We start from the raw sequence: 27,560 nt of genomic DNA, 5'->3' as shown, positions 1-27,560 counted from the left end.
AAGCTCAGAGTGAAGACTTCAATTTGTGACAATATGTCACAGATATTTGGTGCAGATAGCCTACACCAGAGTGTAAAAATTGCTTTAATTTCTGGAGCACTTGCTGAAAGTTTCAGAGATGGAGGTGCAACTTGTAGGTACTGTTGTATTGGGCAAAAGGCTTTAGCATCTGTACAATATGTGCAATACCATCAATTTATACTTCATAGAAGTGCTTGTTGTGTAAGAAGGACAGGCTGCAAATTGAAACTAAAGAAGTTGGCTTGCTTGGGCTGGTCAGTTTGCTACTAACTACTTGGGATCCCTTCAGTTACTCTGGGTCAAAATTTACTTGCAACAGGGTTGACGAAGGTATACAATACAATATGTATAGTGCACTCAGAAAATTTGAGCAATGTTGCCAAATTCCGTACATTGTATGGAACTTGACTTTTGTACTACAAAAAGCAAAACGATACATACAGAACAAAATGTGTGTGATCATGAAAGTTTAACAAGTATTCTTGATCACACGCATGCACATGGCATCAATTTTGTTACAGGTACAACGCATTTGCCATTTAAATCCCAAATGTTTGTACACAACTGAAAATATGAATTTGTTTTGTCCGAAGCAGTTTGAGCTTTGTTGCCCAACATCTCTTTTTATTTGACCAACAGCTGTACCTTGGACAAACAACTTTAATTGTACATTCAATTTGTAATGGTTGAGGCAACTTTTTGCTCTTTCAAACAAATGCCAGTGATTATTTTGAGTGAATGACTAAATTTTTCACCGATTGACAAATTCTTAAACTGTAATGTACATTGTACTAGAAATGCTTGGTTATTAGATGGAAGATTTGGTGTTTGATTCTGGATGACGTTAGGAGGGTAGACTGGATTTGGTGGTGCTGTCAAGGTGGAAAAAAAAAATCCTTTTTCTAGTGTAAGGTAGTTATGTGTTTGCTTTGTTTCGTAGAGAATTAGTGTCTTTTCCTAGCTCAGGTAGACAGTTGCAAACCTTGCATCCAGCAACAGTACGTCAGTCATCAACATGGACATCCAGTTGGCCAATTGAAAAAAAAAAAGAAAAAAAGTTTCAAATGCATACAAACCAGTACGTGTAAAATGCTCCTTTCACAATCTTTTCAAGGAGCCATTCATTGAACAATGGAGGGTTTTGGTTTTTATTGTTGTTCTTTTTTTTTTCCAATATCAATTTTTCAACACATAGCACAAGCAAAAATGACATTGTAATATATTTCAAAAGCTTTAGATTCACCATTGGCCGATGTCTGTGAATTATTGTAATATGGTTTGAAGATCGTGTCTGTGCCTTTGCCTAAAATTAAAAGTCTACATAAATGTCAGAGCCACTAAGGAACCAAATTGTTGAGATGTGTCAGGTATGGATTTGATGGTACATATTTACCTGCACAAGAGTCCCACATCTGTAGATCCGATGTAGGAGATATCTGTTTGGGGTTTCGTTGTGCTTTCTTTTTTTCTTTCTTTTTTTATATCTATTCTATCGTAGTGTTGATTAGAAAGGATTTTGTCGGCAAACATTAGGATTGCTATCCTGTCTTTCAGATGATCCTTACAACTAGTAATTTATTGCTTAGCTGCTATATTTAAACATGATACTTTGTCGGCTGTTTGTCATTCAGAGCAGTGTTTGTCTAATATTCTGATTAATGTGCGTGCATGTACAGATTTGAAATGCTAATAAGCAGCACAGCTTCAAATTGGTGGAATTTTCTCGTAGTATTTTTATTGTGTAATAATTGTAACTCAGTGTGCATTAGAAAAAATAAAAATACCTGCAGCATTTTGTGTAGAATATATAATAAAATGAAAATATATTTTTTGTGTGAATTAGATATATTGCACATATATTGTTTTGTGATTCACTTGTAGATTACGACATAAACATCCACTAGATATTGCTTAAGTGGCAGGAAAAGGAAGTGTCTTTACGTAAAAAGATGATTCTAAGTGTACTTGAAAGTGTGTGACACTCGTAGGTAGCAATGGTAGAGCAATTAATTAATTACTGTATTCAACATAGCCTTTGCCTATCAGCCTTAGTACTGATATGTCTTTCACCCGACTCGTTTCACATTAGAAGTAGATACTTGACATTTGTATGACTCACAAATTATTGATGTATTTTTACACTAAATTAACTTATGATGTTGCATCAAAGATATCAATATTCATGTTTACAGTGCATCATTAGCAGTTGTTGGCAAAAGGCACATTTAATAGCATTTTAAAGGAACATGGTGAATGCTATGGATGTAATTCTTATTGCAACTGTTTCAAGATACAATGTACATGTATTAGTAAATATATGTGCAGGTGAAGTCTCATGGACATTCTGCCTTTGTAGAGTACATGTATATGAAAATGGATTGTTGCCTTTCACCTTTATTAATTAACAGTAGAGCTTGCAACCAAATGTCGATTGACTTTTGTCTTGTATTTTTTTTTTGTCTGTGGAGTCCAGTCACTATCGTAGAATCTTGGAAATTTAATTTGTATGAGCAAGCATACCACAAAAAAGCCCATGATTAAATGTCAGGTCTGTTGGGGGATCTGTGATTAAATGAATTGGTAATGAAAATCATGCAAAGCTTCAATAGAGGCCAATGTCATAAGTACTTAATTTCAGTTGACTACCGTACATGTAATTAACTTAGCCACACACCTACAATTGAAGAGTGGCACAATGTACTTGGTTTTAAGGGGGTATCTATGACTGAGATTTTTTTTTTTTCCATGTTGATAACAGGTTTTCATTAAATGAGGCATTAAAAAAAAAAAAACAAAGCAAAACAATAATAAGCTGAGAAGTTTGTTGTCGACACCAAAGAAAAGGAATTGTATCATACCTTGTACCCGATATAATTTTCTATGTCCCATTCCCTCTATACACACTGTAGTAGTTTTCTGTTCATATCTGATACATTGTACCTGTGTCAGTGGCTGCAAGCAGCTTGTAACAAGTATAATGTATCAGAAACAGTTTATGTATTTAATTATGTAACAAATCTGTTTTAAATCAAGTTTAAACTGTACCACAAGACATCCAGTCGGCACATAGTATATCTTTCCATGGTTGAAGACACTAATGGTGATGTTGTTCAATGTAACTTAAATATCACATCAAGTCCGTGCCACAGGACCCCTAGTACCAACTCCTTGTGCTAAAAGTATTTACAGAAACAAATGATATTAATGAGGCAGATTTCATGTGGATAAATACACTATATTTATGTAGAATGCAAATGTTTGCGTGCTGCAAGTTAGTACAAGAACATACAAATGTATGCAGGAGAAATAATTCAAGGAATTATAGGTAGACAACTGTTTCAATTTGATTTCATTGTAGACACATGCTAGACAGTGTGACAGTGAATAATGTTCCATGAACATTATTTGTTTCTTTCAGTCTTTTTTTTTCTCTCTCTCCAAAGTTCAACCTCAAATAAATTTGCGCAAGCACTACAACACACTCAGAAATGTGTTCATGTTTTTTTTTCTTTGTGTTATATATGTGAATAAAGATTATACGGTAACTGATACAATTTGTAAATATTATTGGAAAAAAGGCAAAACACCAAAGCAAGAAGTGAGCCATTAATTATGTTCACATGCAGTTGCCAAACATGAAGTTTAGGTCGCTCAAGTGTCGATGATTAGCTCAACTGGTGAATTCAACGACATGCATTCACACGCGCACCTAAACTTAAGTTACTGTACAACTTACAAGCTAATCCCACTCGATGATTACTCTGAAAGTGCAGTGTCTTTGCTAGGACTATGCCCACACAAAACAGCACAGCTGGAAGTTGATTATTTTGTCCACACAGAGCGAAACTATGAGTGGGACCCCCCCCCCCCCCCCAGTGGCTCGTGGAGAGAGCGTAAACCTCAAGATGTCTCGTGGTTTTAATCATCAACTAACTTTTGAGGGCGTCCACATGGCACTAAACTACAAGCTAATCATCGAGACTTAAGTTTTCAACCTAAACTTACAGATTAGGAACAGCGTGTGAACCCAACTATTATTGAGTCCATTAATGTTAGGTCATCTGTGTATGTACATGTATTTACTGTTTGACAAGCGACATGGATCATATGTGGTCATCATTTGAAATTACACCTTATTTGCTCTGAAGAAAAACATAGCACACATTCTCCCCAGTACATGTACTGTACTGTAGTTGAAGTGCAATTTTGGACCACTTGAACATTAGTCTGAAAAGAAAGAGTAAAATTTGATAATGTCACAAGTACTGTGTGTGAAAATTTGATCAAAATGAGATACAATTGTAATTCAGGACTTCATTGACATTTTGAACTTTCGCTTATTTCCACAAAACAGACAAGGTGTAACAATATGCACATAACTTGCCATATAGCTTGGGCACAAATCTTCACATTTACCTTTTTTCTTTTACGCAGTTATGATTTGGTCTCAACTCCCAATGTAACATATGCCCAGCTGATAATTATTCTAAAGTCAGTAAACTAGAAATTAACATTGTTTTACACTTTCACGGCAGAAAAACTGAACTCTTGTCAGCTTTCTTTTTTGTTGTTGTTGTAATGTTATTGTGCCTATGAATGGGAAATTGTGAGTGATTACATTATCAGCTTTACTTATTTGCACATGCATATGGACTTCAAAAACTGACCAAAAAATTGCAAAATTGTACAATTTCAAAACTTCCCTCATTACATTGTGATCCAATTTTCATCACATTCCACTTCTAAGCATATACATTCTGTAAAACTTTACTCTTTCTTTTCAGCCTAATCTTTAACTGATCCAGAACTGGCCAATAAAGTCTTCCCTTACTTTAGGTTTCATGAACAGAATGTTCTTTACTTTTTTAATCATCTTGAGCACGACTCGCTGAAGGACAAGTTCACCTAATGTACATGTGGATTACGTGAATGCAACAATACAGTATCAGCACAACACATCAATGACAGTATGAGGAAAATCGGACAATCCGTTCAAAGGCTAAGAATCTCTGAAGTTTCTGTGCAGTCACTGCTGGACGAGAAGACTACACACATTGTACAGTTTATGATGTCACATGCATAGAACAATATGTATACGGAAAACATTGAAATTCCACAAAATGTCACTTTTTGAAAAAAAGTACACATTCCCCTTGCCTTGTGAAAGAGGTAGGTCAAGTGCGCTTTTATTATGCAAGAAAAGCTGATGTATGTGAAATTTTCTTTGTTTTCTTTACATCGTTCTATGCATGTGACATTACAAGCTGAAGTAGTCTTCTCATCCAGTGATGGTGGTACTGAAATTCAAAAATTCACAACGTTTGAACGGATTGTCTGATTTTCCTCAAACTTACCCTGATGCATTCTATTGTATTGCTGCATTCTCTCAATTCTCATGTGTATGAAGGTGAACTTGTCATTTAAGTTTTACATGTCGATATATCCCAGCATGCCTCAAGTCATGACTGCCTATGTAAAACTGGGAACAAGGCTACCTCTTGGTTCAAGTGACCCTGTACATGTATCACCAGTCTGCTTAACAAAACTGGTGGAAGGTTGCTCAGTCTGAATGAGCAGCAAATTTCTTGCCTGGTACAAGTGGTGACACAACATTTGCTCCTGCAACAATTGCTCCGATCTTATTTTCTCCAAGAACTTAGGGTTAGGGTTAAGATTGTGATAAGATTTCAGGTTTAAAGGGATAGTACAGTATTGGTGGAGATGAGAATTGGGCTTTTAACTTTTTGCGAGATACCAAGAAAACACTTATGATATAGTAAAGAGCATACCATTTTAAGAGGAATTCAAAGTTCATTTGATGAAAATTGGGTTTGGAATGACTGAAACATCCAAAAACAAAGTAAAACAAAGCGATCATAATAAAGTGTGGGTCCCACATTTTACTAGAATCACTCTTTTGGATATCTCAGCCATTTCAACACCAATTTTCATCAAATAAATGTTGAATTCCTCATAGAACTACATGCTCTTTGCATTCTCATTATTTCACCAAATAATGTTAGAAACCTGAAAATAGGTCTCAACCAAAACTGTTCGATCCCTTTAATTTGATGTGAGGACTAGGATTAGGGTTAGGGTTATGTTTGTGGATAGAATTTACATTTGGCTTTGCGTGCAGATATTTCATGGGAGCAACTGTTGCAGGAGCAAATTTCATGGAACAGGTACAAGTACACCACTCCTTCCAAATCACCCCATGAAACAGAGAGGCTTGAAAGTTTGTAAATGTGTGTTTCAATTTCATTTAATATATAAACTTTGTACAGACCTAAACAATCAAGATAATAGTGACAGTGCAATTTTACTTTTTTATTTCATTCATTTCAGAGACATTTACAACAAAAAGGTAGCATGTACAGCTCAGCAACAAGTTCCCTGTTTTTATTGGCTACCTCGGCACCCTCTTCATGGAAGAAGTCAAACCAGCACTCATAATTTTAATACCAAAGGGACGCAACTAGCGCAACCTTCACAAAGAAGGACCACTACGTAAAGAAAGAGTTATCAGACATGAATACAGTGTACAGGCGGACAAGAAATAAAAAATGCTTTGCAAAGGCATTAGCAAAGTCAAACAAGTGAGAGTTCAGATATTTGAAAGTCAAAATTGGTCAGCTGTATGGTACCCAAATAGCGAGTCTCATGCAGCTGATAGAGTACTGAGTCGTCTCGAGATAAGGTCGATGGGAGGCGTGAAACAATGATCCTTACACTTGTAACAAATTTCAGAAGATTTAGAGGTCGTACACTGTATTTCTCTCTTGTATTGACAAACCTTGTGGAACATTAAACTCATTTTGTGCAGATAATTTGATTTAACCCAGTTTCATCTAGTCAGGTTTCAACATTTGGGGAGGACAGAGCTATAACTTTTGCAACAAAATTACACCAGAGTTTGATGGGTTATCAACAGACACTTGAAATACAGCAAGGCAAAGACAAGAAGGGCTACAGTGTGTAATTCTGTAGACCTTGCACAAATTTAATGCCCTTTGGGTTGTCACCTGATAGTTCACAGAGTATTTTCCACATAAAAACTCTCTCAAAATGAGAACATACTGTAAAAGTGGAAATTTTCAGTGTTGATATTTTCGCACATTTCGCACAACTATAAACTAGCATAAAAATAAAAGCACGCGAATAGATTTTGCTTGCCATATGTTCCAGTAGTTGATGTCTTGCTTCCGCGGAATTAAAAAGACGCGCAACTCATCTTACCTGGCTGAGCGCAAAAACTTAGTCATGCCAAAATATCCACCTTTACAGTATAACATGTGAATATTACCTTTGTACTGTTCTCCACTCTCTATTACAATGCTTGATTTCAAGACAACTTTTTCTGATCGATCAACCTACTTCCACTCTTGTCCAGCCTTTTTCAGCCCACTTCTGGCTCTTCCTCTGCAGACACACAAGCGTGTGTGTTTTTGCACTTTTGCACATAAAATTTTCGCGAATGGGAGCCGACAGCCTTTTTCGCGGCATGAAATTTTCGCGAGTTCCCTCTAACATTCAATGCATATAGTGTAGACAAGAACTTTCACATGCATTTTAATTTCACGAATCTTGGCTCTTGCATAATTCGTGAAATTTAAACGCACACTAACATTCCTTGTTTTACAGTAAGTGTGTTTATTGAAACTCACAGGACAGTATGCTTCTTGAAACCATAACTGACATAGGGCCTACTATGAGGGCTAACATGCCATCATTGTATTCATGGACCAAAAAAACAAACAAACAAAACATTTTGGCTGAAAAAAACAATAAATGTCCAAAATAAATATAAACTTTGGGGAAAATCAACTAAGATACCCAATGCAAACCAGGATATTCTTGAGTTCTGCCTAAAATTATCTGTTGGTGGCCCAATTGGGCAACTAAGATTTAAAATGGCTTATTATGTTTCCTTATAGTTTGGGCCACTACATTCCTTTTTTGGGGGCCATCAACATTTCAGATTGAAAGCTTTTAGTGGCCCCATCAGGCCAGCAGAGAAAAAAAAGTTAGTGTCAAGCCTTGTTGTACCATGGACCTTTTCCAGTTCTTCCAAAAAACATATACACTGCAAATCATGATGTTGTTTCTTCAACAAAAGAATATTATTAGTGTATTAAATAACTCTCTTACTCTGGACTTACAAGATACATCTTTGTCAAACGTGGCAAATCATCTTTGCGTCTGTGATAACAGCAATGTGTGTGACTCTTGCAGGGGGGAATTCATGGACCACATCACAAAAAACTAAAAAGAAACTACAGTGAAACCCCGTTATAACGAGTTCGGTTATAACGAGGAACCGCTTATAACGAGGTGATCGCGTCGGTCCCGTTTTCCTTTGCGTGTAAACCTATGGCAGAACGAATCGGTAGTTATAACGAGTTCGGTTATAACGAGATTCTGGTTATAACGAGGACACTTTCGGTGCATCATGATAAAGAAAAACATAAGCAATTTGATCGGATATAACGAGGTTCCATTTCTTGACTAAATTGCCGCTTTCAAACACGCGACAAACAAAACACTGAAAACCGAATTCACGCTATCCACGTCTTTTTTCCGTATTGCAGAGAACCGTTCCTTCAATGTTTTCTTCTAAATCAAAACACAGGAATGCCTTCTGATGTTCCTACTAAATCATTAAACATAATCATTCGATTTTCTTTTTCGCGAGATACGCGTGCGTGATATTAGGGAAGACCACAGCGCAATGAGAAAAAAAAAAAGATAATGCATTCAAAAACTTTTCATGTAGCGACACTTGTGGCCAAAAATGGACAATTGGAATGCGTGTACAACTCATCACTATATCCTTTCCATTTTTAGTTCCAACTTCCAGTTCTTTTGCTGGTTAGCAAATATGACTGTGGATGATTAAAGCCTAAATAATTAATGAAATCATCGCGATCCCGCCGGGTGACAGTAGCGTAAAAATAGTTGAATAACGCACGTTAACCTATACTTAATCAGTGTTCAGAAAAAGAAACAAACGCATTTATTAATTTGAATAGATCGGGATTTGTTCATTATCAATTAACAAATGATAATTTAAATATGCGTGTGTATGATTAAAGCCGAAATGATCAATGAAATCATAGCGATCTCGCCGGGGAAAGTAGCATAAAAATAGTTGAATAACGCATGTTACTATACTTAATCGGTGTTCGGAAAAAGAAACAAACGCATTTAACAGTTCACGAATGTACAAAACGCGAAGAGATTTTCGAAAGAAAATAAATAATGCAGTTTAAATCCCTTCAGACGCCACTATCATACATTGTATAAAATTACGGTCGAAATGATTCATGAAATTATCGAATTCCCGCCTGGCACCAACAGCGTAAAATACCTTGCAAGTTAACGGTAAACCATGCATGTATGCTACTCTGAAATTATCGCGATCTCGCCAGGTAACAGTAGCGTATACTTTGAATAACGCGTGTTAACCTAAATCAGAAAAAGAAACAAGCGCATTTATTAGTTTGAATAGATCTGGGTTTGTTCATTATCACGATTTTAACGCTGCAAGATTTTTCTTTCTTTCAGAATGGTCTATGAGGTATAAATTTGCGTAAAAGGATCACAACGTAACCTTCCACATTCAATCCTGTAACATATTTTTCAAGAACGGTTGTACAAAACGCGAAAAGATTTTCGGAAGAAAATAAAGAACGCATTTTTAATCCCTTCGAGCGCATTTCACAATGAATTTTTTTCTTTCTTTCAGAATGAAGATTTTCCTTTCTTTCAGAATGATTATTTTTCTTTCTTTCAGAATGGTCTATGAGGTATAGATTTGCGTAAAAAGGATCACAACGTAACCTTCCACATTCAATCCTGTCGCATATTTTTCAAGAACCAATGTACAAATCGCGAAGAGATAATCAGAAGAAAATAAAGAACGCATTTTTAATCCCTTCGAGCGCAACAATCATATATATTGTACAAGATTACAGCCGAAATGATTCATGAAATCATCGCATTCCGGCTGGGCACCAACAGCGTAAAAATACCTCGCAAGTTACGTAAACAGCGCCTGTATTTTACTTTATTTGCGCTAGTTTTAGAAAAAATTAACAAACAAGAATTGCAATGAAGAATTAACTTATTTGAACTCCTATTTTTCGTCTAATTCACAAATAATTTCCCTTTATTATCTCAGTACTAATGATCCATAATCGTGTAATATCAACGCAAAGGATGTTCTTAAGTTTCATTGATGGGTATATGATGTTGTGCTTATGTTTTTCTTTGTTTTTGATGCGTACGGTTATAACGAGGTACCGGTTATAACGAGGTAATATCGCCGGTCCCACGGACCTCGTTATAACGGGGTTTCACTGTACCAATGTTTTGAATACAAGACTCCTCTTATAAACTGGCCAGCTGTGGTGCAAATTTAGCAATAATGCTTGTATTTGAAGAGTAGAAAATCTGCTTGCTTAGCTGAAAGTACACCTAACCTTATGGAACTAAAATGTAAAGAAAAAACAAACAAACAAAAGAACAAGAATTCACATCCTCCTACAACCCTCATATTTCATTAAAAACACAAGCGCAATGGTGTCATTACAAAGTCCTTGGTGACATAAATACTGAACTTTCATCTGCCTTTACACTAACAGTCTTTTGCATTGCTACTTCCGACTGTTCCCATTGAGGACGGACTGATTTTGCTTCGACACGCATTTTCCATAGACACTTGCCTGAGTATACTCACGACTCGTCCTCAACAGGCTGAACTGAAATCTAATCTATTATCTTGACATGACTGATATATTTCATCAATTTGTTTTCTACAACAGATGTTTCCTGGTACTCTTCTGGCTGCAGCTGAAGGAAAACATGACATTTTCCTTTCTTAAAAAAAAAAAAAAAAAAAAAAAAAAAAAACAGTCACTACAAACAGAGACAGGTACATGTAAAATTGACAAGAACTGTTTGATATGATCTTCTCAGTTAGATTGCATAGCCTAATGCTTATCCCCATACCGATATGTAGAATTGTCATGCTCTATGGCATATATCACATTGATTTTTATATTTCTTTTTTACATTCTACTCACGCATGTGGAATTAAATTGGTGCTGCTGCACAGTCTAGATCTCATCGTCGTCGAGACCTGCACGAATGAGATGAGAAGAAACGGGGAAAATGGAATATTATATCTCTTTCTTTTGCTGTGATACCCCATGCTCTTTATAAACGAAGACACATGATAGCTTCACAGAGAACACGTTTCCCTGTAAGCTTTTCATAATGACTTCAATCATGGTAAAGTGTAGAATCAGTGAAATTGAAGAGCAGTAATAGAGGTTAGCATTCTTCTTACAATTGAAAGAAATATACAGACAAAACAAAGATACGGAGAAGACAGCCCTAACCAGGCAGTAAGTGTACCAAACTTTAAAGAATTCCTTCACAATACCACCAAGTGCTTTGAATAATTCTTGACTAACCAAGCCAATTGAGCTCAGTAACTAACTGCAATGGAAAATAAACGGTCATAAAAGTAGTTGGTGTAAAAATGGCATATTACTCAGCATTTCTGGTAGAGAAGCATCTCGCATTTAGAAATGCGAGTCGAGACTAGCATACTTCATATGTTTTTCATTGTGAATCCTTATGTGCACTACAGTATAACTTTGTACACTCTTCGAGACATATTCGCTCACTGCAAATTGACTTCAAAAGGAAAGTAAAAGGACAGTTTATGGAGAGAAAGAAAGCATTTTGGATAAGGCGCAAATTCAACAGACACCTTGTCACTTCATTCATGTGAATGCAAAATCACTGAACAATTACTCTCACAGATACCTCTCTCTTGGAATATGGATTTTAAACATATCAGCAATTGTTTTCAGGTAACTGCAAATTCAACATCACAGAGTCATCAAATAAATAGATTTCTCAGCATTCAATGATCTTTACATTAAAATTGAAATGATCAAATGAACAGTCAGAACACAGAAAATTTGATGTAAAAACTACAATCACATGAAATGGCTGACATCAAGAACTGGTGAGAGAGAGAGACACACACACACAGCAAAGTTAAAAGGCATTCTTCGGAAGGTTAAGAAAAAGTTTATAGCTACCTTGACGACGATCTAGACCTTCGTTTGCGACTCGACGCCTTACCGGACCTGGTGCTCCCGCGGGATCGTTCTAGCGAGTCCGCTCTAGAGTCAGAGGAGTCCTCGCTGACATCTCGGTGTCGCTTCTTTCTCAAGCTGCGGCGCTCAGACTCCTCAGAGTCCGACCTGGATCTCCTCCTGTCTCTATCGCGCCTCGATGAGGACTTTTTGTGCTTGTTGCTATGACGATCCCTCGACGTGGACGCATTGCTGTCCTCGTCGGACGAGTCCCTCTTCCGCTTCTCCTTGCGGCGCTTGCTGGACCGCTCCTTGGATCGACTGCGGCGCAAGTCCTTCCTCGATCTGCGGTCATCCGGAGTCCGGGACCGACGTCGCTTCCTGTCCCTGGGACTACCGGCCGAGTCCCTGCTATCAGAGCTCCGAGAGCGATTGCGACGCCTGCTCTTGCTGCGCTCTTTAACTTCCCCATCCCGAGAGTCGCGTTCGCGGTCCTTATCCCTATCCTCGTCCCTGCGACGATCTTTCTTCCGCTCCTTTTCTCTATCAACGCTCCTTTCCCTACTCCTCTCCCTGCTCCTGTCCCTACTTTTATCTCTACCCCTCTCTACCTCCCTCTCTCGACTGGGGTTCCTGTCCCGTATCCTCTCTTCCTCATCCACTTCCCTAGTCCTTTGGTCTTTCCTCTTACTCTTCTCCTTACTGCTACTCTTCTCAGAGTCCTTCTTGCTTCTCTTCCTCTCTTTCTCGTCATACTTGTCCTCTCTATCCTTACTGCGATGGCGCTTCTTTTCGCTCTTCTCCCTCTCCCTCTCTCGTTCCCTTGCCCGTTCTCTTTCTTTATCCCTTTCCCTTTTCTTCTTCTTATCTCTCTCCCTCTTGCTCTCTCTGTCACTATGCCTGTCATCATCCTCAACGTCCTTGCGTTTGTCCCTCCCACCTTTCCGCTCCTTACTCCTACTTCTCTCCCTCCTCCTGCTCCCCTTCTTTTCTTCCACCTCACTGGAAGCCCCATCACTGCTGTTCTCCCCCTCATTCCCATCCTCCTCATCATCATCATCACTGCTACTACTGCTGCTGCTATCACTGTCCTCCGAGCTAGAGCTCTCCGACTCGCTCTCTGGAACCACTTTGGTCTTTTGGTCCCACCTCCCAAACCGCTTGGTCTTCCCCCCTCCCCCGTCTTTCTTGTCCTTGTCGCCGCTCTTTTTCCTATCCCGCTCCCCATCCCCTCCTTCCTCTCCCTCCCTCGCGCCCTCGGTCTTGGACTCTTTCTTGTTCCCCCTGCCTTCCCCATGATCCTCCTCCTCCTCCTCCTTTGGACGTATGAAAGCGGGTCTGTCGCTGGACTCCTTGACGGGGGATTCAGCTCTCCGCCTGAAGTCTTTTGATTCCTCCTCCTCATCAGAATCTGCAAACACTGAGAGGAATGTACAAACACATGCAGCTCTTTGTTATTTTGCATTCTTTGACCAATAATCTAATCACAGTACGATGCAGCCTATCATCTCTATCTACACAAGAACTATATTGTCACACGGTGGGGAACAGCTGATCCCTGTCTTTCGTGTATAATCTAAACTCATCCCTATTTCCCCATTTCCATACAATCATTGCATCCAAGGCATAAATCTCAACCAAGATCTGAAATTGAACACAAAAATCAAAGTCAATGACGAAGCTCATTTTTCATGAGGGACAAGCATCATGATACATCTTGAGAATGATGAAGCAAATTGATCTTTTTCCAGGCATGGCATGTTTCAGGGTTGGTATCATTATTGGTGAGGAGATTTAGGCATACAATAAAAAGCAAACCAATAACTACAATAAAATTAAAATGGCATTCTCCTATTTCTATTTGCAATCCTAGCCCTCCCCCTTCCCCTTCCCCCCCCCCCCCCGAAAAAAAAAAAGATCAATATCTATGACTACACACACTAAATACCCAATGAAAGGCTGGAGACTGTCATAATCATTTCTTTCTTCTCTAGAAAGAAATGCCGTCAAGAATATCCACTTCATAGACCTACAAGTTGGTATCATCAATTTTTGTGAGAAATCATGCTTATGTTTATTCTATACCATAGCACCAAAAGCTTTCTCAAACTGGAGCCAATACCTTTTGTCGCAGCATGAAAACGTTCGCAAATTGCCACTGGCATTCAGTATAGTGTGTGGGGAAAAAAAAACAACTTTCGTATGCATTTTACTTTTGTGAATCTTGGCAGTCTTGGTGGAATTCGCAAAAGTTTCAGGCAGTCAAAAAAATTCCTGGTTTTACATCAACATAATTTCTTGATACACAACCTATTCCCAGTAGGACATAAACATCGCCATCATTATTTCGTCTCCAAACCACGGGGTGACTGTCTTAACTGGGACACTGCATAAGAGATGAAAGCTATGAAAGCCTTGCGGCCTAATACTTACTGTTTTCATGCTTCTTGCGCTGCCACGCCCTCTTCTTCTCCTTGATGCTGTTCTGAAGCTCCTGGTCACTGTCCGAGCTGTCGGAGTCCTCATCCCTTCTCTCCTCCTCCCCTTCGCTCTTGTCCTCATCGCTGTCCGATCCGTACGACGTCAGACCTGCAAAGGTTGGACCACTTCATATCTCAACACTTGTTTACAATATTACATTCCTGACTTTTCTATTTGAGTCTTTGAAATTTACGATCTGCAGTGTTCACAAAACACACGTAACTCTCTACTGGTTTTGTGAAAAAATTCAGAATTTCTTTCCTGTCTTCTCTTTCTCAATAAATTTTTCTCAATGTGGAGTGTACAAGGTATAGCACATGATCAAATCCTCTCCAAATACCACCATATACTGTATACGCTATAATTTTCGCGTACATAAATTTTCGCCGCTGTCACACATTTTCGCGAGTGGTTAAATTCGCGATTGGGGGACCAGAGAAAATATGAAGTGGCAAAGAAAGTGTGAATTTTCAACTTACTAGCAAATAAGAATGATACTAGTTATACACTGCATGAAAAAAAACTTACCAAACTCTGTGAACTAGTAAGTTCGAATTCAACATTTTTGAAGTGATTAAGTCCATTTCGCTAGATTTCTGACAAGTGGCCCCCTTGTGATAATGGATTGGCTCTCTACAGTATTCGTAAGTAGACGTGGACGTGCTATATGTACGTAAACAAGCTTACCCAGTATGGTCTGTTCGGTAAGCCATGACATGGTATACGAGTACTGAAATGATCGTATCATCAAGGCAAGGGATTCATTTTGGAAGGTAATATTTTCGCATGTTGTTAATTTTGCGAATAGCTCCCGACTCGCGAAATTCGCGAAATAAAACCCCCCCGAAATATACAGCGTATACAGTACTCAAAGACAGAAGAGTTGTCTCTACTGTCTTGCGTGGTGGATGTTACACACATGCAATATGAGTTTAAAAGGATGAAACAACTATGTCACATGCTAATAATTTCCCATCACTTATGGTACTAATTACTACTATACCCGGTCGGGCAAACCGTTCCTGACTTTGCTGCGACCATTACATCAAGCTCTACAAGCTACACATAATTTGATTTCATTGATACGAGTGACAAAAAGCTGGTCCTTTGGAAAAGTTTGAGTTTGGTGGGGGCAAGAATGAAGCAAAAATCTTTGGCGTAACTGCTTAAAACTACTTAACTAAGCTAATTACAGAAACAAACAGTATCCACACACGAGAAAAACATGTGTTTTATACTCGATTATAATGTGGTACTTACCGGAGAGGCCAGTAATGGAAGCCAATGCAGTGGAATTTGAAAGTTGGCGAGCTGGGGCTATAAAATAACACACGCCACGAGAGTTGCACGTGAAATCGTTAGAGAGCTAGAAACCAAGGAAAAACTGACGTTAACAGAGGACAATGGTATTTGACCCCTTATGCACAAGATTGTCAAATTCTTTTGGAAAAGTGCCAGTGGACCTGTGCAGCAATGTAAACAGAGAAATATTCTGCCATCCATTTGAAATCAGTTTCATTGGCAAACAGGATGCTTCAACAAGCACAGTTTTAAGCTCTGAATTGTAAATGAGAAGTACTGGAGTTGACATCATCATAAGGAAAAACAAAACAAAAAATAAATTATGACAGTATTTTAAATGTTAATAAGACAAAGTGTGTGTAAAGATAAAGAGCATGGACATTTTTCAGTGCAACTAGAACAAATAACAAAATAAAATGAAACCACAAATCCAATAAATCAAATTGCAGGGAACCCAATAAAATGATTCTGTTTTTCTTCAGTTTCTTCTTTCAATTTCTCAACCATGTCAAGAATAAACAGCTGTCTTGGCAAAATATTTTCTATATAATATAGCTGGATACCTGAGTGTGTTCTAGTATGTATGCACATATACCGATTGCAAAATGCTTTACAAAAGTTAAGATTTCAATCAAATACAATTGGAGGTAGTTGAAACAGATCAAAGAGAGAATAGCAACATATGATATCGTGCATCAGGTACAGCTGCAGGAAAAAAAAAAAAAAAAAAAAACATGAAGAAATCATGTGCCATACAATGTGAACAAGAAATCAAATTATGGACATGAACATATCAATGTCATCTCCCAAATGAGAGTCACTATGTGCAAATTTTGAATGGATTCCCGCTCCCTTCCTACCTTTAGCAGCCCTTAGCTTTGCTTTGCGATAAACCTCGGATGATAGAGACTTCATCTCTTGGGTGGTCACCTCCAGGAGGATTTCCGTCATCCACTTTCGGATCTTCATCATCTGCAAAGAGAGATGAGAAAAGGGTTTCTCACCACTGAGCAACTGCAATTGTGGCATCTCAACCGTAATTGTTGACCTTGTAGTAAAGGTTCAATGACATTTGCTCCTGCGACAATTGCTGTCATGAAAAAATATCTGCACACTAAGCCAAACATAAATTCAACTCACAAGCATAACCCTTAGTATAGCCCTTATCCTCACATCAAACTAAACCTGGGCCCTGTTTCATAAAGCTGTTCGTAAAGTTACGAACAACTTTATACGAGCGACTGGTGATCAGTTCTTGTGCTGAATTATTGAAATAAGTATTGATGTGCTATAGAAGTATAGCACATCAGAACTGATCACCAGTCGCTCGTAAGTTGTTCGTAACTTTACGAACAGCTTTATGAAACAGGGCCCTGTGAACCCTATCACAACCCTAATCCTAACCCAAAGTCCTTGGAGAAAATAAGACCAGAGTAACTGTCGCAGGAGCAAATGTCATGTCATCTTCGTAATCAGGGCCTGGACTAGTTGTTCTCTTGGTTTTCTTCTTCTTATGGATTATAAGGATTAACTGAATTTAAAAAAAAATATAACTCCACATGGTCCTCAGAAACTACACTCTAGACTGTCCTGCTGTACTTGTATTTTTATCTACAACAAAGTGATGCCTTTGATATTTTGCTCTACAGCACGAATATGAATATGCACGCTCGTCAAAGCGAAAATGTGATGCTCTTTCCTATAAGCATGTAAGGAGTAGCTGGCATTTTATCAGTTGAAACAGGGAGGTGTTAGAAAAGGAGAGACAACTCTTCGTAATTCATGCAAACACATGTTTGGGTTCAAAGCGTTACAATGGGATGTCTATCATTCCACTATACGCTTTGAAGTCATGCTCTGCACCGCTCTAGTTGCAAGGCGAAGTTCGGAAAGGAAGAACGCATTTCACCTTTCGTTGAATTACAATCTTTTTTTCCCCGTAAAATTTTAAATGAAATACTCGAATTGATCCGCGTTAAGAGTAGTTTAGGAAAGAATTAAATATCATAAACATGTATTTCTAGTTTCTTCGTAATGCGCAAATAGAAATAAAATGAAAATTAGGCCCTCTTAAAAACCTAATATTTGTCTATAATGTGCACATTTCCGCATGTTAGTTTTCTATCCTTTAATCTGGGATATTTTGATCTTTCAAATAAAGTACTCCACTAAAGCGTGCTCCAGCATGCTTTTAAACTATTTGCTGTTAAAATTGTCAGTTTTACACTGCATTCTGATTCGCTGCTCCAACTCAAGGTACACAAATTCCTTGTTGCCATCACATTGAAAGAGAGAGAGCGAAATGCAGTAAGGGCAAGTATTTCTAGATGTGAGTCCCGATTATTGATGCTCTCTTTTGTCAAAGCACCTGATTTCCACCTGTAGTTAAGCGCATAACTTCTCGGCGGTGCCGCGCATGACTTCAAAGGAGAGCAGGAGTTGTCTCTCCTTTTCTAACACCTCCCTGGTTGAAACACGATATCTTACCATCTGCTGCTGTTTCTCCTCCTCCGTCATGTATGGCTCCTCCTCCTCCTCCTCTTCTGATTCTGGGGCTGGAGATCGTTTTCTGGTGGGAGGGGACTCCTTTGGTTTTTCCCCCTTCACCCGAGGCCCTTTATCTCCCTCTTTGTCTGCTTCATCATCACTATCCTGAAATTCAATTCACATGGATTGGTGATGGTCAAAATCAAGGGATATGGATGACTAATGATAGATAGATTGACCGAGAGCATAGGACTCTCCTTTATTTCTTTCTACCTTTACAGTATATACAGTTAAAAAAGACGAAATATAACATAGTTCACAATACAATTCACAAAGGGATGACATTATAGGTCATCATGCAATAAATCATAGTACCAAGTCAGACTTTTCAAAAAGTCGGACTTAAAAGAAAGGAGAACAAGAACAAGAGGGGAGAAGTGAAGTAAAGTGAAAGAAAAATGTGTCCCGTAAAAGCCTCGAGGGCTTGCAGTGATGGGATCACCTGACTATAAGGAGTTGGAAAACACGCAAAATAACAGAAAATGCAATGCAGTGTTGGGTAAATTAGACAAATAGGGGATCAAGTGTGAAGAAATGTGAAACTAGTATTTAGCGAGGAGAAATATTTTAAGTTGTTTTTTAAAAGACCTGTTAAATTGTGAATTTCGAATACTGGACGGTAGTGAATTCCAAATGACCGGACCAAGGTGACGAACTGATTTTGAATGGATGTTTGTTTCCATTTTCCAGCGGTGGAATTTGGATGACTGACGGGTGTTGTAACTATGCACTTTATCATTCAAACAAAACATTTCGGCGAGGTAAGGGGGAAGGCTCTTGGTAAAATACCTGTGCATCAAAGAAGCACCTTGTAAGACATTGCAGTCATGGACATTCAATGTGTGAAAGCGGTGGAACAATGGTTTTGACGGAGCAAAATAATGAGTGTTCGCGCAAACACTGAGTGCTTTCTTGATGTAGGTTATCAACTCCTCTCCAGCGTACAGTTTGTGAAATCATCAAAATAAATTCAAGAAATCTACAGAGTATCAAAGTAATGATGTCAAAATCTTTTGGTATAGTTTAAGTGCTGGTTCCAAACAAGATATCCTTGTATGACGCTTCATGAAACCTGCTGTATTTTTTGGTAATAAAACAGTATAAAATACTACTACTACTAATAATAATAATACAATACATTTATAAAGCGCTTAATACGGATGTTTCTAAATACTGCTCCCAGAAAGTAAAAGTTGGCATCTCTGCCTCCACTCACATCATATTTTGACTTTGGGAGGAGACCGGCAGCGATGCGGGCCTCGTTGACGACGTCCTGCTCGGCCTGCTTCGCTGCCTCTAGGCGTTCCCGTCTCTCCTTCTCCTTCTGTTCCTTGTCAAGCTTCTTCTGCTTCTCTTGCTCCATCTTTTCCAGGCCTTCTCGGATCCAGGCGGGGAGCAGCTTCATCTTTTGGGCATCTTTTGGAGGAGGGGTTGGGGAGAGGATAGGTACCGTGTGAGATTTCAAACAGTATGCAGGGTAAAGGGTAAGTGTGTCGGTGGTTAGTGTGTCTACGTGTGTGCATGCACATATAGAAGGAAACCATAGAAAAAGGACTTAAACAGAGTACATGTGTCTTCTTTAACATCCCCCCCCCCCATTTCCTTGCTGTGGAATCTCTTTAATGTAAAACATGATATTTTCGCCGTATTAAATTTTCGCAAATGGGAGCCGACGACCTTATTCGCAGCATGAAATCTTTGCGAGTTGCCTCTAACATTCAATGTGTATAATTTAGACAAGATCTTTGGCATGTATTTTAATTTTGCGAAACTCCGCTCTCGCGAAATTCGAAAAATTAAAATCACGCGAACATTCCTTGTTTTACAGTGTATATTCTTGATATCACTGTACAAATGTGACGCCAAACTTCACTGATGTGTTGTGATATTGCTGCAGTCACTCAATCCACATGAATATTTCAGTTTCTATCCCCAAAGAACTCTCCCCATTTTGGTGAGCATCATCTTACCCAGGGCGGGGCGTGGCTCCTCCTCCTCCACCTCGTGGTACGGATGATGTGAGTACTGCATCTCCCGCATGAAGTCAGGCTGCTGGTGGTAATCGCGGTGGTGGTTCTTGCTGTCGTGACCCCTCTCCTCAAAGTAGTGCTGAGCGCGGGGCATGCGCTCCCTCCCCATGCCCATCTCCTGGTATTCCTGGCGGGGCGGGGCATGCCACTGCTGGTGATGGGGCTGGTAACCATGGTGATAGGCCTTTCACCAAATAAAAAGGACAAATTGGCAAACTCGTTTATCTTAATAAATGTACAAAGATCAATATTTTGGAGCAGTAAGCAGATAGTGTCATGGAATGATGAGAAAGCACTTCTGAATCTTTGATTGGTATCATATCATAATTACAAAAAAAGAAGTTTGAATAGGGTCAACAAGTGGATGTGGGAAGAGAGTAAAGGGGTATGGTACATACCTCCTGGTGATAGTCATTGCTATGCCCACCATGATTGTAGTCAAATCTCTCGGGCTGCTGCATGGGAGGGGGAGGAGGGGGCTGGTGGTGAAAGGAGGGGGCCAGGTGCTGGTCCTGCGCCTCTCCCCCTCCCTCCAGGCCATGCTGGTGATCAAACCTTTGCACGGAGCCGCCGCCGCCACCGCCGTGGCCGCTGCCGTGGCCGCTGCCATGGCCGCTGCCGTGGGCATAGTCAAAGCGCTGAGGGGGCTGCGAGGGCGCCATCCGTCCTCCCTGCCCAATGGAGCCGGAGTCTGCGTCTGGTCCTGAGAAAGAGCCCTGCTGAAACTGCATAGCAGGTGCCTGGTGGTTCCAGTCCCATGACATGGGCGGGGGTGGTTGAGACACGTCAGGCATCTGGGGTGGTGGGGGCGGGGCTGGCAGTTGATGGGCCATTTGATCAAACCCTGCAATTTAACACAATTCAATTCTCTCAAAGCTCCAGTAATTCTACCATGGATATATCTGGATACAAATTTAAATGCACGACAAGCATTTGTTTACTTATACAGCACGTCTCCATACAGATATCTCAAAAACTTAAAGTGTACACTTTGCGAAGTCAAAATGCTGTTATCCTTCAGTAATGTGCCACAACATGCACTACTTTCTGTCACTGTGTTACATATCACCAATTCTTGCTTAGCTGGTTTTTTTTTCCCCATTTTATTTCATTTTTTTTTCGGATTGCTTGCATTCTGATGCAACAAACATCTAATTAGGTGATACGCTATCAGCGTATCACCTATTGTGATTGTCAAAATTTCTCTTTTTTTTTATTCTTCTTTCTTTCTGCCACATTTTGTGTCGTCAATATCTCAACAATGACATTACGGAATAACATGACATTTTCAGTCAACATGTCTCATAACAATATCTAACCACAATAAGGTTTTCATGACAGTAACATATCTATGACGTCATCTAGGCGCCATTTTGTGATTTTCGGACCTTGTCACATGATCGATCATAACTTCATAACTAGATATCATTTCTGTATCATTTTCGGTGGACATAAAGTTCAGGTCACGCTCTATCTTACATTTTAACGCTAGTTACCCAGGTCATCATTACGCGCGCGTTTGCGCGCGTCAAAATTTTAAAAGGCTCAAAACGACTTCCCAATGGGAAATCTCGAAGTTTCAGACAATTTTAAGCGTTTCAAACATTTTCTCGCGTGCGCGTCCGTCCGCGCAATTTCGCGCGCAGAGGGCGTAACTAACATGAAAATGCAATTTTTTTGACCGATTTGGATTTCTGATACTTTTAGTAACAATATTCATTGATTTCCGATCGATTTTGACCTATAACAAAGGAATGCACTGGCGTCAAAGTTGAAATTCCGCGCGCGCGTCTTTCTGCAAATATAGTGAAAAAACATGTCTTTGTTTATTTCGCCATAGCTCTTTAAATCGTCCATTGACCCTATATTTCTCTTGCATATTACAAAAGCATATGAATTGGAAATAACGTTTCAAGTACCGATATTGCCAGGAAAACTCATGACGTCATCATATCATCATCTGAAATCAAAAAAGTGGAATTAATTTTTTTGAGGTACTGTTTCTGACATTCATTTGCTCGTATCTCTATTGTTTAAGCTTAATATTACCCCAAATTCAGATATGTTTTGCTTTGAACATTTGCCTTTCAAGTCCATGTCATGGTTTTAAAATTTGATGACGTCATCATACTTTAAATTGTGATTAAAAGTAAAGACACAAAATCGGACAAGTTTACGTGTTATGTCTATGGGAGGTGATTTTTTTAAAAACCATGCATTGACTTGACAACGTTTAAGCACCTTTATCTCAGCTGATTTTGCTCCATTTCCTCTGAAACTTAAGTATGTTGTAGCTCAGACAATAAGCTGCAGTCATCATGTATTTTATATTTTCAAATCTCCTCATTAGGTCGACAATTTTGTAGTTAAAAACTGAAAATGAGAATGCAATCTGTACGGAACAATTCCCGATTGTTCTTTGCAACTGGATATTGGTCGAATCCACGCGGCCACTTGTGGGAAGTTGAATAGCGCCATCACAAGTCAACGCTATAACGACAGTGTTATTATACATTTAAGTTTCTCATTCGATCTTCAGGACAGCCGTATGGCGTAATCGCTTAGCGCGCTGGGTGTTCATAACGCCATACCGGAAGGAGAGAAGTTCGACTCCCGCAGGACTTTTCCCGTTCTTTCTTTTTCTTTTTTTTTTCGGCAGTTCAGCTTTACTCCGATGTCATTTATCATATTATTTTATCAAGTGTACGTAACCCGTGAACACGGCTGCTCTATTTCCCTTGTTTTGTATTGGAGTTTGGAGATTGGGTTTGCTTCATTAATTTTGTCACACTTAATGTTGTAAATTGCCCCTTGTTACAGTGTCCCGCTTGCCACCTTTCGTTTGCTCTTTCCTTTTCTCTTCATTGGTTATTGTTATACTGTAACAGGATAGGTAGGAACATGTACGTTTAAATAACTTGCAGGAATGGGAGCTGAATTGATTAACTCTAGTCCAGGTGTATGGCGTCTCGCTCATCTCTTTGAAATTCCAGATTGTTATTGTTTGACCTAATAACAGAGTTGTAGACAGGTTTTATGTTACTATAGAGGTATCTTGTGCCACATGAGTGGAAGGCATCACTGTTTAGTGGTAGTAATGAACTTTTTCATGTTGTATATGGTATAAAGATATAAATTTCACATCCAATCTTCGGGACAGCCGTGTGGCTTTATAGTCACTTGGCGCGCTGCATGGTCATTACACACCACCTTAGGACGAGATGTTTGAGACCCGCAGGACGCTATTATTTTTTTTCTCTCTCTTTCTTTGTTTTTCTTTTGGCAGTTCAGCTTCATTCCGATGTCATTACCCCACGACACACAGTCACTCAAGTTCCCCCTTTTTTTTTGTCGGAGGCTGGAGGTTGGATTTGCTTCATTTATCATACGTAATGTTGTAAATTGCCCTTGGTATACAGTGCCCCGCTTGCCACCTTTCGTTTTCTCTTTCCTTTTCTCTACGTTTGTTCCTGTTACACTGCACAAGACAGGTCGGAAAATAATTTACATAACACAACCGGAGCAGGAATGGCAACTGAATAAATTAACTCTAGGCCAGGTGTATGGCGTCTCGCTCGTCTCTTTCAAATTCAAGTTGTTATTGTTTGACCCAATAACGGAATTGTAGACAGGTTTTATGTTGCTATAGAGGTATCTTGTGCCACATGATTAGAAGGCATCACTGTTTAGTAGTAGTAATGAACTTTTCATGTCCCTCCTTGTCAATTATAGTGTGTTCAAAGGGGTTGTGTGTCTATCTGCCAAAGAAAAGGAAAACCTTATTTTCGTCATGGCTATTTCTCTATACGTAACCGTAGGTGTGAGTATTGTTGGTATCTGAGCAGTGAATAGCACAGCATCAGGCTAAAATCCCCCTTAGTTATACGCGCTAAGCGTTCAATTTGATATATCTTTATTTATGTAGTCAATCACTGCTAATGGAGTTACAGAATTATGTTATGACACCTTTCACTGAAAGTTTGTAAAGCAAAGTTTATAGACAAGGCAAGCAATTGTACATGAATAATACCAATGATTTCAGAGGGAAATTATGGTATACCTAAATGTAAGGGTATCATTGCTTTGGAATTGCTGAGACAATATCTTGGCACGAGGGCTTCCACCTCTAATAACTGATCCCTTTGAAGATGTGTCGGTCACGGGTGATCGTCATGATTCGTCTTTCACGTAGAAGCTTCCGTTCCACACTCTTAGTTCGAGAAGACTTACCATCATACTTCAAATTGTGATTAAAGGTAAAGACTCAAAATCAGACAAGTTGACGTGTTATGTCTATGGGAGGTGATTTTTTTTTAAACCATGCATTGACTTGACAACGTTTAAGCACCTTTATTTCAGCTGATTTTGCTCCATTTCCTCTCAAACTTAAGTATGTGGTAGCTCAGACAATAAGCTGCAGTAATCATGCATTTTATTTTTTCAAATCTCCTCATCAGGTTGATAATTTTGCAGCTAAAAACTGAAAATGAGAATGGAATGTGGACCAAACGATTCCTGAATCATCTTTCACATTATAAGCTTACGTTCCTCAAATTTTCTCGTCAAGACGTACATGGCCGAGAGGATAAAGGCGACGTCACAAGAGACGTGATGTTGCACACGTACGGGTTCGAACCCCAAAGGAGCACGAAACAAAATACTTATATCTTTTGCTTTTTTTCTTTTATGGAGTATTCACCTTCGTCCATGTAGAAATCACGTTTTCATGTAAACGTACACACACACACACAGACACACACAATATCCCTTTGTTTTGTGTTGGAGACCACATTGCTTTGACAGGCAACTTGGACTTGAAATTACAAATGTTAAAGTGAAGATGACTCTTAAAATACCGCATGGCCATGTTTGATTTTTTTTTTTTACAATATAAAGACCTATTGGTAAATATTCATTCACATATCCTTTCCAATCAACTTACTTGAACACGCCGACACCACACGAAATTTTCAATTAGTTGCATGACAGAAACAATTTCATCTGAATTATGTAGGACTGTATAAAGAATTGGACTTCACGAATATTTCTCAATATTACTTCAAGTCGCTACTTAACATTATTTTCGTTGTCGATCACTGAAAATGAGAATGGAATCTGGTTGAAACGATTCCCGATTTATCTTTGTAACTGTATATTGATCGAATCCACGCGGCCACTCGTGGGAAGTTGAATAGCGCTATCAGTCACTTGACGTATATAGCCAAAAAACTGAATATCAATGTAAATTTGTGTTGTGTATAGCATACATAGATAGATTTAAGTTTCGCACAAGATCATCGGATCTTCCGTGTGGCAGAATCGCTTAGCACGCTGCGTGTTTATAATGCCCGACCGGAAGGAGAGAAGTTAATCGAGTCCCGCAGGACTTTTCCCTTTTATTTCTTTTTTTCTTTTTTTTTTCTGCAGTTCAGCTTCACTCTTATGTCATGAACACAGCTACTCTATTTCCCTTGTTTTGCATTGGAGTTTGGAGGTTGGGTTTGCTTCATTAATTTTGTCACACTTAATGTTGTAAATTGCCCCTTGTTACAGTGTCCCGCTTGCCACCTTTCGTTTGCTCTTTCCTTTTCTCTTCATTGGTTATTGTTATACTGTAGCAGGATAGGTAGGAACATGTACGTTTAAATAACTTGCAGGAATGGGAGCTGAATTGATTAACTCTAGTCCAGGTGTATGGCGTCTCGCTCATCTCTTTGAAATTCCAGATTGTTATTGTTTGACCTAATAACGGAGTTGTAGACAGGTTTTATGTTACTATAGAGGTATCTTGTGCCACATGAGTGGAAGGCATCACTGTTTAGTGGTAGTAATGAACTTTTTCATGTTGTATATGGTATAAAGATATAAATTTCACATCCAATCTTCGGGACAGCCGTGTGGCTTTATAGTCACTTGGCGCGCTGCATGGTCATTACACACCACCTTAGGACGAGATGTTTGAGACCCGCAGGACGCTATTATTTTTTTTTCTCTCTCTTTCTTTGTTTTTCTTTTGGCAGTTCAGCTTCATTCCGATGTCATTACCCCACGACACACAGTCACTCAAGTTCCCCCTTTTTTTTGTCGGAGGCTGGAGGTTGGATTTGCTTCATTTATCATACGTAATGTTGTAAATTGCCCTTGGTATACAGTGCCCCGCTTGCCACCTTTCGTTTTCTCTTTCCTTTTCTCTACGTTTGTTCCTGTTACACTGCACAAGACAGGTCGGAAAATAATTTACATAACACAACCGGAGCAGGAATGGCAACTGAATAAATTAACTCTAGGCCAGGTGTATGGCGTCTCGCTCGTCTCTTTCAAATTCAAGTTGTTATTGTTTGACCCAATAACGGAATTGTAGACAGGTTTTATGTTGCTATAGAGGTATCTTGTGCCACATGAGTAGAAGGCATCACTGTTTAGTAGTAGTAATGAACTTTTCATGTCCCTCCTTGTCAATTATAGTGTGTTCAAAGGGGTTGTGTGTCTATCTGCCAAAGAAAAGGAAAACCTTATTTTCGTCATGGCTATTTCTCTATACGTAACCGTAGGTGATGAGTATTGTTGGTATCTGAGCAGTGAATAGCACAGCATCAGGCTAAAATCCCCCTTAGTTATACGCGCTAAGCGTTCAATTTGATATATCTTTATTTATGTAGTCAATCACTGCTAATGGAGTTACAGAATTATGTTATGACACCTTTCACCGAAAGTTTGTAAAGCAAAGTTTATAGACAAGGCAAGCAATTGTACATGAATAATACCAATGATTTCAGAGGGAAATTATGGTATACCTAAATGTAAGGGTATCATTGCTTTGGAATTGCTGAGACAATATCTTGGCACGAGGGCTTCCACCTCTAATAACTGATCCCTTTGAAGATGTGTCGGTCACGGGTGATCGTCATGATTCGTCTTTCACGTAGAAGCTTCCGTTCCACACTCTTAGTTCGAGAAGACTTACCATCATACTTCAAATTGTGATTAAAGGTAAAGACTCAAAATCAGACAAGTTGACGTGTTATGTCTATGGGAGGTGATTTTTTTTTAAACCATGCATTGA

General features: G+C 39.1%; 1 protein-coding gene across 1 annotated transcript in view; it reads right to left on the bottom strand.

The window, feature by feature from the left end:
- Positions 1–11,020: 11,020 nt before the first annotated feature.
- LOC139722445 (uncharacterized) overlaps positions 11,021–27,560 on the bottom strand; it is a 29,330-nt gene continuing 12,790 nt past the window's right edge. Inside the window, exons 4-12 of the mRNA XM_071633739.1 lie at positions 20,896–21,341; positions 20,438–20,681; positions 19,684–19,883; positions 18,408–18,572; positions 16,781–16,892; positions 15,879–15,935; positions 14,571–14,726; positions 12,141–13,557; positions 11,021–11,164 (exon numbers count right to left, since the gene is read on the bottom strand). Coding sequence (XP_071489840.1) covers positions 11,149–11,164; positions 12,141–13,557; positions 14,571–14,726; positions 15,879–15,935; positions 16,781–16,892; positions 18,408–18,572; positions 19,684–19,883; positions 20,438–20,681; positions 20,896–21,341 — 2,813 coding nt within the window. The 3' untranslated portion in view covers positions 11,021–11,148. The remainder of the gene's footprint in view (positions 11,165–12,140; positions 13,558–14,570; positions 14,727–15,878; positions 15,936–16,780; positions 16,893–18,407; positions 18,573–19,683; positions 19,884–20,437; positions 20,682–20,895; positions 21,342–27,560) is intronic.

The sequence above is a fragment of the Diadema antillarum genome, unplaced genomic scaffold (assembly GCF_040938485.1).
Source record: "Diadema antillarum isolate AM-2024a unplaced genomic scaffold, OU_Dant_1.0 scf00000165, whole genome shotgun sequence".
In the NCBI taxonomy this organism is placed as follows: Eukaryota; Metazoa; Echinodermata; class Echinoidea; order Diadematoida; family Diadematidae; genus Diadema; species Diadema antillarum.
The sequence above is the reverse complement of the archived record's forward strand: the minus strand, read 5'-3'. Positions and strand labels throughout refer to the sequence as shown.